General features: G+C 37.0%; 1 protein-coding gene across 5 annotated transcripts in view; it reads left to right on the top strand.

The window, feature by feature from the left end:
- Positions 1-14,656, top strand: part of ncam1b (neural cell adhesion molecule 1b) — a 201,144-nt gene that overhangs the window by 103,963 nt on the left and 82,525 nt on the right. For 3 of the 5 annotated variants that reach the window (XM_049466818.1, XM_049466816.1, XM_049466815.1), the window contains exons 6-8: positions 628-745; positions 4,761-4,930; positions 5,824-5,966. In XM_049466818.1, the coding sequence (XP_049322775.1) occupies positions 628-745; positions 4,761-4,930; positions 5,824-5,966 (431 nt within the window). Of the gene's footprint in view, positions 1-627; positions 746-4,760; positions 4,931-5,823; positions 5,967-6,204; positions 6,229-14,656 lie in introns of all 5 variants that reach the window. The other 2 variants (XM_049466817.1, XM_049466814.1) reach the window with 1 other exon arrangement.

Below are 14,656 nucleotides of genomic sequence, written 5' to 3'. Positions count from 1 at the left end.
TGTTTGGCCAAGGGCTAATAAACATTGCTTCATTTGTAAATTTGAAACTAAACAAATTTTCTACTCATATCTTGAGTTTAATTCATTTTCTTTTACATTTTATTAAAAAACTAATAAAAAAAGAGAAGCACTTTTTAAAAGAAATGTAACATAAGAAAGGTAAAGGGCAAATATTAACCATGTAAGCTGTTTATATTGCTTGCAGTTTAGGTGAAGCGAGCATGTGTAAAGCATTTTAATGTAAAATTGCTTAATTTTGCTGAATTAAATACAAGTAACAAAGTAAACGAGTAACAAAAATATGAACGCCACACAAGGGTTAAATTACTGCAGCCAAAAACAACACAGCTTCAGTTAATTTAGTTCAGATTCTTGGGTTGTTTTCCACTGTTTACATCTCATATAACGTGTGTGACAGACTCCGAAGACAGCAGGCGTTGCCAAATAAAACTCTTTTAAGCTGTTTTTCTTGAATTTGTGGAAATAGTTTTTTTTTTCTAACCATCGATAATCACAAGTTAGGAACTTAGCTCAGGCTGTATTTATGTATTTGATAGTTTTATATTAGCTGGTTCTTAGCCTTTAAGTGCCCCCAAAGCTCTACCGTTGTGTCTCCTTTCCTTTTAGTTCTGCCGACTGTCAGAGTCCGTCAGGCTGAGGTGAACGCCACGGCTGACCTGGGTCTCTCCGCCATGCTGGCCTGCGATGGAGACGGCTTTCCAGAACCTACAGTCACATGGAAACGGTAAATCAAGCTAGCCCATGTGATTTTAATCATTTGAGTTGAATCAAAAATGAGTTAAATCAATATTAGGTGGAATAACCCTGGTTTTTAATCACATTAAATCTGTTTTCATGCATCCTGGCATTAGGTTCTCCTCCACCAGTCTTACACACTGCTTTTGGATAACTTTATGCTGCTTTACTCCTGGTGCAAAAATTCAAGCAGTTCATTTTGGTGGTTTGATGGCTTGTGATCATCCATCTTCCTCTTGATTATATTCCAGAGGTTTTCAATTTGGTAAAAATCAAAGAAACTCATCATTTTTTAGTGGTCTCTTATTTTTTTCCAGAGCTGTATATTATTTGTTCCATAGATTGTATGTTGGGGTTAGGTTCATCCATTTAAGTGAAATACACTTTAAAACTGCTGTAAGTAATATTTCAAGTAAATTATGTTTTGGACCTTCTGACCACACTATTGGGAATAACTCCCAGTAATGCCAGTGTAGGATGGTATGGAAAATCCTGCTGGAACACTTCTTTAAGATCATCATACACTAGGGGTGGGCGATATGGCTCTAAAATAATATCACGATATTTCAGGGTAATTTTGCGATAACGATATACTTGGCGATATAGGAAAACAGAAAAATTATGAATTAATTTTAGGAATATAGTATGATAGTATAACAGCATAATCATAATGTGGCAAAATAAATAATATAGCATAAAATAATATAATGCAGCAAAAAATATTGCAGAATATTTAGTGCATGCATATAAACTGCAAAATAAAACAATTATACAATAAACACACCTAAAGCTTCACAGTAAATAATAGACTACTTTTAAGACAGAACAGCCCTATTATCACGATATGGATTTTTAATATCATGATATTTCTGTGTCACGATATATTGTATACGATATAATATTGCCCACCTCTATCATACACATCCTTCCGAAAAATCTGTAGTTTTGGGCAGAGACAGAATTTGCTCCAGTTTCTGGTCTGGAATGTTGTAATTTCATAGTTAATTGAACTGTCAATGTAACGCTTTAATCCCAGAGTGTCATATTTAACCACTGATTACTTAAAAATCCAGGACTGGAAACTGGGTTGAGGGTTCGGAGATTAAGCCCTCTGGACTCGAGGTTCCTGCGGAAGCTCAGATCAAACGTGTCCTCAGATCAAAGGTCTCTCTAATATTACATCATCCCTAAAATTAGAAGGATTTCCACTGATACTTACTAATACTACAGTCCGTCTACAGGACCTCAGCATGGTCCTGACCGATTTTTCTCGATTCTTTTCTTTAAAAATCTCATTTTCGATTGCAATTGATTATTTCCCCCCTACTAAAATTCAAACTACAGATGACAAAGAAATGGTTCAAACCTAGATTTACCGGTAAAAAAAAAAAAAAGATATCTGTTTAATTTATTTTAGTCCACTTAATGAGTGAATCAATGATTCAATACATTGTTTACAAGCCCACAGTGTGTTTATATCACTCGCTGACCTCGTGTCACACGCTGACGAACACTGGATTAGACTTCAGAACGCGGGTTTGTGAATGAAAATTGAGAAAGGAGAAATTATTATTGTTTTCCACTATTAATCATATATCCTCACCGAAGAGCGATTACACTGTAGATTTTAAGAAGCAGTAAGATTTATTTCTAGATACATGTATGCTGTTTTCAGTACGAGTTCAGTCATCGGACTGAGAGGAATGTTTAGAAAATATGCGTGGGTTAGTCTGTGAGAGGCGTCGTAACCAGGGTAAGACGGATAAACACTTCAGAAATGAGGAGCGTTTTCAGATATTTTAGATTATAAAGGTAAAATGTCTGGATTGTGACGACCCTGCAATCAAAAAGCACAGACACAGGATTTAATTAACTCAAACATAACTTTATTAAAGTTCTCCCACAGCGTTCAGAGATCCAGACATTTTAACAGTTTGTCCAACAAACACCCTTCAGACTGGGTGATACAGGGTGTAATTTACCCTGATAAATCACTTTTTACACTGTTATCCAGCAGCTCAAAGTAGCTCCACACCTCCTTGCTAGAATTCAGAGAGCCCTGACATTTAAAACGAGGCATTAATAACTTAAGAAGTGCACAAGAAGCTTATTAAACAAACACTGTTTACATCCTATAACTCTACTAGCTTCAGCTCCGAGTGCCGCCATTACTCCTGGCGCCAGCTGTGCCCGGTATCACCCAGTCTGAAGGGTGTTTGGACAAACTGTTAAAATTTCTGGATCTCAGAACGCTGTGGGAGAACGGAGGTGTGCTATTCATCAAAGATAAGAACTTTTTATCATCATGTTTTACTACAACAAAAGTCCGTTTTACACCAGAGTTCTTCTTTAACTTGTAACTTTCAGCTCTCCCATTCAAAAATTGCATTAAAACTGTAATTCGAATTCAAATGAATTGAATTAATGGTGAAAATCATCCAGCACTAACTACTGCCTCTTACTCCCAGCGATCCTCCTGATGAAAGAGAACTATTCACAAGCACACGAGCACTGAGCACTTCTCACTTCTCACCACGGCCCGCACATTTTTTTGGATTAAGAGATCAAAGCCGGGCGGAGGACCCCTCTGAATAAAATAAAGGACATTTACGGACGACACGGCAGAAGGGCGAGCAGAAGAGCAGCCCATTAGTAGTTGTAAAGCGTGTGGTTCTCTCTGTGGCGCTGTGGGAGCGCCGGATCTCTCTGTGCTCTCTCTGAGGAGAGTGGAGGAGATGGGTCTCCCTGGGGAAGCAGCACTGATCCTGCGGCCTCTGTAAAAAAGGAGAAGAAACGAGGGAGGAGGAGGAGGAGGAGGAGGAGGAGGGGTGCGTGCCTGCTGGGAGATCACTGGCCACAATCATTTGACAGGGTTATGTGGTGTATTTATTAGTTATTTGACCTTTGATGAAGGGTGAACTGCAATCATCAAGAAAGTGATGGATTTTGAAGGATCTCAAATAAAAGGAAAAAAGGAAAAACAAGAAGAAAATTGAGAAAATGGAGCTTTTTTGCTTGTTTGTGGAGGATGGACGTCTCGATGTTGCTTTCCTCTCGAGTGGTACAGCCTCTCTCTCTCATAGTTCATAATTTAGTTTAAATTTGGTGAAAATCTGTAGAGTTCTCTGATGTGATGTTTAAAAACAAATAAAAACTAGCAAACCCACTCTAAAAACGAATTAAAACTAGCTGAATTGGAGTAAAAAAAGAGAAAACAAAATAAAATTAAACTATAATAAAAATGTAAAGCTATTATAACATTGTAACAATTACATTGTATAACAAGTAACAAATTAAACTGTTTAAAAAAATGTGGCACCAGTTAGTTATTTGAACAGCCCGAAAACAGCCAGTTTATGGGGCGAGTCGAGAAGAAAATTGAGAAAATGAAGCTTTTTTGCTTGGTTGTGGAGGATGGACGTCTCGCTGTCGCTTTCCTCTTGAGTGGTACAGTCACTGAAAGAAAAAAATCTCTCTCTCTGTCTCTTATAGTTTAAAATTTTGGTGAAAATGAGTGAAATATGTAGAGGTCTCTGACATGATATGTAAAAACAAATAAAAACTAGCAAACCCACTCTAAAAACGAATTAAAACTAGCTGAATTGGAGTAAAAAAGGAGAAAACAAAATAAAATTTAACTGTAATAAAAATGTAAAGCTATTATAACATTATAAGTATGAAATTAAACTATTTAAAAAAATGTGACACCAGTTAGTTATTTAAACAGCCCGAAAACAGCCAGTTTATGGGGCGGGTCGAGAAGAAAATTGAGAAAATGAAGCTTTTTTGCTTGGTTGTGGAGGATGGACGTCTCGCTGTCGCTTTCCTCTCGAGTGGTACAGTCACTGAAAGAAAAAAAGAAAAAATTTCCTCGTCTTCATTTTTAATAAAACCGTTGTATGAAAAGCTCGAACAAAAGCGCACGAATCTCAGAAGCTTCTTTTAGTTAGCAGTTTTGTGTTCTCTCCCCGGCTTTTGTGTCTAAGGCTCGTTGTGTTTGATAGTTCTCTCAGGAACGACGTTCTGCTGGAGAGCGGGGATAAGTACAGCTTCAATGAGGACGGCTCGGAGATGACTATAATGGACGTGAAGAAGTTGGATGAGGGAGATTACACCTGCATCGCCTCCAACAAAGCCGGCAAGGCTGAAGAAGAAGTCAGCCTCCGAGTCTTTGGTGAGAAATTTCTTAAAACTTAAGAGGTTTGCAATAACTTGCAAAAATAAAAGCACCATGAAGCTTGGTGTATTTTTTTTCTCTAAGGGCGTAATTACATTAGGCAATCCAATCTGTGCCTGGACAACTTTTATACCTGGCCTATGTTTCTGTCTGGACTGGTTGTAAAAACCTTTGACTGGGATTCCCGGCATCTTGTTTTCAGTCAAATTATTGTAATGTTTTCATGTGACCGTGAGAAGAGTCTCTATATGAGGCGAAAGGATTAACGTTTTTATGGTACAGAGACGCAGAAATGTAATGTTCCCATATGAGGATGCAGGGTCTCATTTTATATTTCAAAGTCAAACAAGCGCTGGATGTTAATCTACACAGATTTCTTTCCTAAACACTGTTTATTTGGGTGAGTAGAGGGCTTAAGTTTATTTACAGTAAGATTAGATTTCCTGTATTTTACCACAGTTATCATCAGTGCTTTCCGCTAGTAAAGGAACACTGAGGAACCCTGAGTCGTCCCGTAGCGTTATCAGCTAGCGGTTCATTTCACAAATCTTCTTTTAACATGGTAAAAACATGATTACAGTCCAATATACTCATATCTGATTTGTGAAAGAGCTAATGCTGCACTTAGCAGCTAATGCTAATACTGCTCCAGCCTTAGTGCTGGAGAAACTTCACTGAAAAATCATCTTTATATTGCTGTACTCCAGCAGAGTGGCTTTTCTGCTCCTTAATACATTTCATACATAAATTGCTTCAGATTATAAGGCACACTGATGATTTTTGGATAAATTAAATGATTTTAAGGATTTTTTAAAGTGCGAAAAGTACAGTAGGTATGAAAGTACCCTCTAAAGTAACTCTAACTTTGCCTTTAACTTTTTCACTTTCAGTCAAACCCAGAATCACATTTTTGGAGAACCAGACCGCCACAGAGATGGAGGAGCAGATGACGTTGACGTGCGAAGCCACGGGAGATCCCACGCCCACGATCACGTGGAGCTACGGCACACGCACGTTCACCGAGGGGGAACAGGTACGCCAAAGAGCCACGTGTCTTCAGAGGGGCTATTTCTTTTTAGTTCTTTTTTTGTCTCTTTGTTGAATTTTCTACGGGACCCAGAGCTAGCATAGTTTTTTTTAAAGCGTGTATTTCAGTTGTGATGCTTTAATTGTCTAAAAAAACTGAAAACAGAGAAGCAGAAGCATGTAGCAGTAGTGAGGGAGGAGCTGCCTCTGGCTGTTTCATGCATACGATTTGTTTCTGTCTGCAGGAGCATCTAAAGAGGATTTATCAGGTATGAGATCAGTGTGGCAGGTATAGTAAATCGAACGTCTAGAAAAAACGACCCAAAAAAAAAAAGTCGCCCGATTTGTGTTGTTAATCCCAGATTTGGCCCCCAGAACCCTGATGACTATCAGACAGTAAAGGCGCCTGCTAATTTACTGCCTGCTGCTAAAAATCAATTTCTCCCTCCATCCAAAAGCTACGATCTTATCAGAGATTATTGAATTAAAATTCTAAAGAAAAGAACGAAAAAAGAAAAGGCCTGCATGATGCTCAGACGGCCTTGTGTCGTTGCAGCAGTCTCCAACATGGAAAAAAATTAAAATTAAAGTATATATAATGATGATGGAGCTTGACTGCTGCAACCGGAAAACAAAATGAGCTTGAAGTGAATGAGTAACGTGCCGCTTGGAGTCTTGTTGTGCTGCCATCATCGTAGGGTCTCTATAGGAGCATGACCTGCCTTGTTTCATGCTTTTGTTTTTTCAGGCTGCTTTCGTTTTAAGGCCTCTTCCTCATGATGTTCCATCCCCCCATCCCCATTGTCATCCTCATGCAACCATGTGGTTGTGACCGTAGGCCGTCGTTTAGGCACAGAGTGGAATTTGTGTCTCGTTTGTGTCCCATTTTCATCAGCCCATCTGCACCAGAGCAGTTCATGTCTGTGGAGGGCAAACGGATAAATAACAATTAGCAGCAGTTCTCCTTTACAGAAGCTGTACTGTGTGATTTATTACATTAAACTAGCTGTATTACTACTGTACTAACTCTAGTAGCTCTCAATAGATTCACATTAGAGTTGTTCTAGATTTGCTGCTGAACTGGTCACGGCTGGGTTGAGCAGTAATAATACACTGACCAAACATAACATTATGATTAGCTCCTTAAACACTAGGGATCATACGGTCATGAAAAACTATGGAAAAAAACTAAATCCAGGCCTGTTGTGTTTCCATTTATTGAGGAGAAAAACTATTTTGAGCTAACAAATACAGCTCTGGAAAATAAAAGAGACCACATTAAAAACCTCTGGAATATAATCAAGAGGAAGATGGATGATCACAAACCATCAAACCACCAAACTGAACTGCTTGAATTCTTGCACCAGGAGTAAAGCAGCATAAAGTTATCCAAAAGCAGTGTGTAAGACTGGTGGAGGAGGAGAACATGATGCCAAGATGCATGAAAAAACTGTGATTCAAATCCAACCAGGGTTATTGCACCAAATATTGATTTCAAACTCTTAAAACATTTTTGCATTATTTAAAGTCAGAAACCGATTTAGATTCAGAAACTGAAGTGGTCGCTTAATTTTTTTCCAGAGCTGTAGTTTTAGTTGATTTTATATTAGTTTATTGTCCATATCTGCACTAATGTTTTAGAAAACAAAGACATGGAAAAGTTATGAAAAAAAATAAAAGAAATGTATTGGTTAAAATTGGTTCCTTTCATCCTGTTCTTCAGTGATCAGGTCGCAGGACACAGACCACCATAGAGCAGCTTTTAAGCTCTTTCTATTAGACACTCCTACTTAGCTGCTCCAGGTTTTAGGTTTAGAGGCGGAAACTCATTTGAAGTGTTTAAAAACTCCAGCAGCACTGCTGTGTCTGATCCACTCTTACCAGCCCAACACACACTAAAAAATATATCACAATATTTCATGCTATTTTTGAGATAACAGTACTCACTGAAAAAACACTGAATTAAAAAAATATATATTTCAAGAATACACTACTGCAACAAAATGAAAATTTAATTTTATTATTGCATACAATATGATATGACACACCCTTAACTGAGATTTTAAAAAATACAAGAATTTTATCATATATGTAACAGAGGTCAATGATCTAGAATATCATGATACTAATAATAATAATATTGCACTCCAAATATCTTCCTGTATCCAGGATTAAAGTAAAATAAATGATACTGGACAGATATAATCTGTCTCTATAGATATATAATGGGAAATGAGAACAGTGTGAATTTTTATTTTGATAAAAACAGAAAAACATAGAACCCTGATGTGATAATTAGGGGTGGGTGATGTGGCACCATATTTCAGGATATTATATCGTTCACAATATTCAAAAATGTTGGTGATATTATTGCATACGATACGATAGTGCTGAGAACTGGGTGAAAGGAAAATGATAATAATCAAGTATGCAGAGCAGCAGAAGGACTACAGTCTGTTATACAGTCTGTAATTATATAACACAGAAAGTATTCTATTTGCTCAGTGAAGCTAAAAACAAAATGAATGTGTAGAAATAGGTGTGTAGTGGTCATATGTTATGCTTTATCAGTGTATATATACTAAAAGGATATGATAAGAGCCTTCCTGCTCCAAAGCAAATTAGCCGTCCACATCGCTGCTAATTGTTTTTGATTTTTTTTTTTTTTTACTAAATGTGTCACACATCTGTGATCTGTGATCTCTTTGGCTCGGCTCACCGTCAGCACTATGCATGACACCTACACGGGTTGCTGAAGTGGGCCTGCTCGCTCAGTGAAGAGCTCGTCATCAGGTTTTATTTTACTTTTTTAGATGTAGTGGAAAGTGCACAGGGTTCACACAGTCATGAAAAAACTGGAAAAGTCATGGAACTTGAACATTTCCAGCAATTTCCAGGCTTGGATTAGTTTTGGAAAAATAAAAATACCCACAAAATGTTTAAAAGTCGTGTAAATTTGGTCTACAAATTTTGTGTATCAACTAAGAAAATCTATTTTCATCTAATTCAATAATTTAGCCCTTGGAGCTCTCAGAATCTGACACACATTTTACTATTGAAGATTTTATCAGATTAATCTTAGGCCTATTGTAATCAATTTTGATTATACAGCTCTGGAAAACAATAAGAGATCACTTCAAAATGATGAGTTTCGTTAATGAGATTTTACCAAATTGAAAACCTCTGGAATATAATCAAGAGGAAGATGGATGATCACAAACCATCAAACCAAACTGAACTGCTTGAATTTCTGCACCAGGAGTAAAGCAGCATAAAGTTATCCAAAAGCAGTGTGTAAGACTGGTGGAGGAGAACATGCCAAGTTGGGCTGCACAATATATCGTTCAAGCATCATTCATCATCGCAGGACGTGCAATGTCACTTTAGGCAATTAATCTTAAGGCAATTAAATTGCTGTGTTTTGATTCTTGACACAAGAAGTAGATACACAGCGCTGTCTCTGTGTCTGTGTGAGTGACAGGCTGCTGCTGCCTGAGAAGCGTGAGGGGGAGGGGGTAAAGGGAGTAAACACGAGGTAACCGCACGCATGGCCCCCATCTACATGGTTGGGCACGTGCTTGTAAACTTCAGCACGTGCTGAAAGCTGTGCACCTCAGTCCAGCACAGTTTTGCAGTGCAGATATTTCCAGTTACAGCTGAAACAAACGCTCTTATTTACCTTTTAAAAAGCCATTTAAATTCCTGATTAAAGGGTGATTACTGTTGTTTTGCAGTTTTCCTCGGGTTTTGAGAGCTCTGCGCTGACTCAGGTCTTGATCAGTCCGGACCTGAGAAGGTTTAATATCACGATATATATCGTTGAAAAAAGAACATTTGCAATGTAATTTTTTTACTATATTGTGCAGAGCTAATGACAAGATGCATGAAAACTGATTAAAAAAGACAGTGTTATTCCACCAAATATTGATTTCTGAACTCTTAAAACTTTATGAATATGAATTTGTTTTCTTTGCATTACTTGAGGTCTGAAAGCTCTGCATCTTTTTTTGTTATTTCAGCCATTTCTCATTTTTTTCGGCAAATATTGCTCTAAATTACAATATTTTTTTTGGAATTTGGGAGAAATGTTGTCCGTAGTTTATAGAATAAAACAACAACATTCATTTTACTGAAGCATAAAACTATAAGTAGCAAAATTAGAGAAACTGATTCAGAAACTGAAGTGGTATTTTAATTTTTTCCAGAGCTGTAGTTTTAGTTGCACCGATATTAAATAGTGTATGAACCCTGACTGTAGGCTCTTCCACTCTTCCATGCAGCAGGATGTTAGTACCTTTGCGCTGCACTGCACTCGTTTGCAGTGCCGTTATGAACAGTAATGTGTACCGTGGCAGCTGTGTTGGAAGCTCTGCATGATGCATGGCATGTGTTTGCCTGTTCAGTCAGCTCTTTTGAAAGCTGCGTTCTGCCTGTGTACACTTCTGCATTAAAGCAGATCCGAAGCGTCAGATGTCTGCGTTTCCTGCTCTTCCTCTTCTCTCCCTCCAGGCGACCATTAGCTCATATCGTGTCAGCCCTATTTGTTACACTTTTGGTCCAATAAACAAGGTGTTTACAATAAACAGCCGTATTTCTTCACCTCTGGCCCACTTAACCGGAGGTGCCAGACAAATGAGAGGGATCTAAAGGAAGGAGGCTCCAAGCAATGTGGGGCAATAAAGGTTTGAGAGTGAGTTTAAGAAGCTTGCAATGCTTTCGTCGCGAGACAGAGCCTACGAACGAGAGTCGGTCCATCAGACACTTTCTCCTGGGCTTTTTTTTATTTCTCCTATCTCCTGCCTTGCTATCTCCTCTGAGTCAACTCTTCCATGACTCACCTGTAAAACAGATTAGCTCGGTGAGGTAAGGAGCAGTGCATTAAAAATGAAAACACTATTAAACCAGAGGAGGAGAAATAGCTTAGTAAGTTGAGAGTGAGACATGCTTAACCCCCTAAAATTTTGTCAATTGTCTGCCTAACATTACACCTCTAAATCTTGAGCTAACTTTAGCGGCAAGCTTGCTAACATACTAACTTTAGCTGTGAGCTAGCTAACATTAGTGGGGAGAGAACTAAGATTAACAGAGAGCTAGCTAACATTAGCAGCGAGTTAGCTAACATACTAACTTTAGCAGCGAGCTAGCTAACATACTAACTTTAGCAGCGAGCTAGCTAACATACTAATTTTAGCAGCGAGCTAGCTAACATACTAACTTTAGCAGCGAGCTAGCTAACATACTAATTTTAGCAGCGAGCTAGCTAACATTACTGAGGAGAGAACTAAGGTTAATGGAGAGCTAGCTAACATTAGTGGCAAGCTAGCTAACATACTAATTTTAGTGGCGAGCTAGCTAGCCTACTAACTTTAGCAGCAATTATTATTCGATTCACATAATTGAAAAAATTAACATTTACAGTTTTTCGAAAAGGTTTGAGCACTCCTGATAATTTTCATGAATTTCATTTATAAATTATTTATAATTGGTTGTTTGTATCAGCAATTTCAGATAAATATATATTAAAACAGATGAACACAGTGATATTTGGGAAGTGAAATGAAGTTATAAGTATAGGATTTACAAAAAGTGTTCAATAATTATTTTTAAAACATTAGTAAAACCTTGTATTTTAATTCTGAAACTATTTACATTTTTAACAAATAATTGAGACAGACTAAATCTGCGAGTTAATCATATTACACTGATCCTGAATAATATGATTAACAAGCTAACATACTAATTTTAGCAGCGAGCTAGCTAACATTACTGAGGAGAGAACTAAGGTTAATGGAGAGCTAGCTAACATTAGTGGCAAGCTAACTAACATACTAATTTTAGCGGTGAGCTAGCTAACATTACTGACTTTAACAGCAAGCTAGCTAACATACCAACCTTAATGGCGAGCTAGCTAACATACTAACTTTAGCAGTGAGCTAGCTAACATACTAACTTTAGCAGTGAGCTAACTAACATAATAACTTTAACAGCGAGCTAGCTAAAAAACCAACTTTAGCGGCGAGTTAGCTAACATTACTGACTTTAACAGCAAGCTAGCTAACATACTAACCTTAATGGCGAGCTAGCTAACATACTAACTTTAGCAGTGAGCTAGCTAACATACTAACTTTAGCAGTGAGCTAACTAACATAATAACTTTAACAGCGAGCTAGCTAACAAACCAACTTTAGCAGTGAGCTAGCTAACATACTAACTTTAATGGTGAGCTAACTAACATAATAACTTTAACAGCGAGCTAGCTAACAAACCAACTTTAGCGGCGAGTTAGCTAACATAGTAATTTTTGCGGCAAGCTAACTAACATACTAATTTTAGCGGTGAGCTAGCTAACGTACTAACCTTAATGGGGAGCTAGCTAACATTATAACGGTTAACGGTGAGCTAACTGACATACTAACTTTACCTAAAGCAAGCTAGCTAACGTTACCGGGGATAGAACTAAGGTAAGCAGAGAGCTAGGTAACATTAGCGGCGAGTTAGCTAATATACTAATTTTAGCTGTGAGTTAGCTAACATTATCGGGCAGAGAACTAAATAAATTATGACTACATCTTTGTGTTTAAATAATATGTATTGAGGTCTTAAAAAGCCTTAAATTTTAACTTTTATAGTATTTGCAGAACCCTGAATTAGCCCTTTTCTGAAGTTCATTTTGAACTCAATACAAATCCTGAATACAAATCAAACAGTTCTTGTTTTCCAAACCTCTAGTTTTTATGTCTATTTTTAAACCTGCAGAATTTGGGTTGATTCCTGTTACTGATCTGAAATTATTATATAAAGTGAAGTAGAGAGAAAACAGGCAGCTTCTCCAGGTGTCCTGTAATAAATAATATAATACCTTATTTTACTGCAGAGAATAAGGGTTTTGTATCACCTACACCTGTAGGCAGTATACGGGTCAATGCATTTTAATGATTAAACGATATTTCAGCAGCTCAAGGATGGAGCTGTAGTTCCAGAACACATTCTATCTCTTTTTTTTTTCTTGTGTAAAACAGCTGTCTTCTCTCGTAAGCGGCTGGGTTTTATAGAGAAGCCCTTGTTTGAGTGTTTTCACTGGAAACAATGCGCGTTTAGATCCTTATCCTCTGGTAACGCCAGCGTAGAGTGGCCTGTCCACTCGCACCGCTGACCCGACTCTGAGATCCCGCCTGTTCTCCAGAGCTGTAGCCCAGAGAGCCAACAAACAGCATTTCCTCATTGTGGCCTGTCTGATGAAATGAAGATATTGATCCAGTTTGCTCTTCACTCCGGGCATCTGTGACTGAGCTGCTGTGGGAATCTTTCCAGCAGCCTCTAAAGCAGCACACACACACACACACACACACACACTGCACTGTTATATTATGCATGAAGGTATTTCCCACCCAGGCTGATTGATTGATTGTATTATTTACATTAGAGCTGCACAATACATCATACAGGTGAATCGTTATCCTGCCATTGGCCTTTTTTTTTACACAGTACTGACACTGCAGAAGGATGCAGTATGTAAATGATAGCATTTTATTGACGATCTTAACCTGTTGCAGATGTTTTATGTGGCTATTTTTGCTTTTGATTCACATAATTGAAAAAAATTGAAAAAACATTTACAGTGTTTTAAAAAGGTTTGAGCACCCCTGATAATTTTCATGAATTTCCTTTATAAATGATTTATAATTGGTTGTTCGTATCAGCGATTTCAGTTAAATATATATATATAGTTATAAGTATAGGATTTACTGAAAGTGTTCAATAATTATTTTTAAAACATTAGTAAAACCTTGTATTTTAATTCTGAAACTATTTACATTTTTAACAAATAATTAGGACAGACTAAATCTGCGAGTTAATCATATTATACTCATCCTGAATAATAAGATTAAAAAGCTAGCCGCCTGACAGCACAACTACAACTCTAGCTACCATATATATAATAGTAGTATATAATATACATAATATATATATAATATATTAGCTACACTACCAACTCCATATAATGCAAATGATCTGGTTTCACCCAATGCTGTCAGTAATCTTAATCTGGACTGCAATGCCAATTTCTTACAATATAGCAAAAAAAATGTTTAAATACAGATTTTTGGAGGGACAGTAAAAATGATTAAAAAAAGATAAAAAAGATAAGATTGGGAAATTTGTCACTAAAACATAGGATACAAGCTTCACTTGTAGGAGATGCTGTGCTGTCCATGCTTAGTTACATACATACAGTCATTGGTCAATCTAATGATATTACGTCTGTGCCAGTTGGCTAAAATACATTCAATTTCAATGGTATTAATATTAGTGCTTTTTGATAAGGCATGGCAAGTTTATTTATATAGCACCTTTCATACATAATGGTCATTCAAAGTGCTTTACAAATTTGAAAATACAATGAAAAAACATGCAAAAAGTTAAAATAAAAAAATATAAAAATAAAGCAAGAATAAAATATAAACAAAAAAACAGAAATAAAGCAAGAATAAAACATGATTCAAACATGATCAAAACAATATACATTTAAAAGATGGAAAATTAACAACATTAATTAGAATAAAAATGATGAGCTCACAATCTATTTCTGTTATTATTAACACCCACGATCAGCACCCTACACTTACTTTACACCAAAAATTATAACATTTATTAATCTGTGTATCAGAGCTTCTATTAATCTATCTGTTATTGATG

Source organism: Astyanax mexicanus, chromosome 18 (assembly GCF_023375975.1).
Source record: "Astyanax mexicanus isolate ESR-SI-001 chromosome 18, AstMex3_surface, whole genome shotgun sequence".
NCBI lineage: Eukaryota > Metazoa > Chordata > Actinopteri > Characiformes > Acestrorhamphidae > Astyanax > Astyanax mexicanus.
This window is presented reverse-complemented; position numbering and strand designations above follow the sequence as displayed.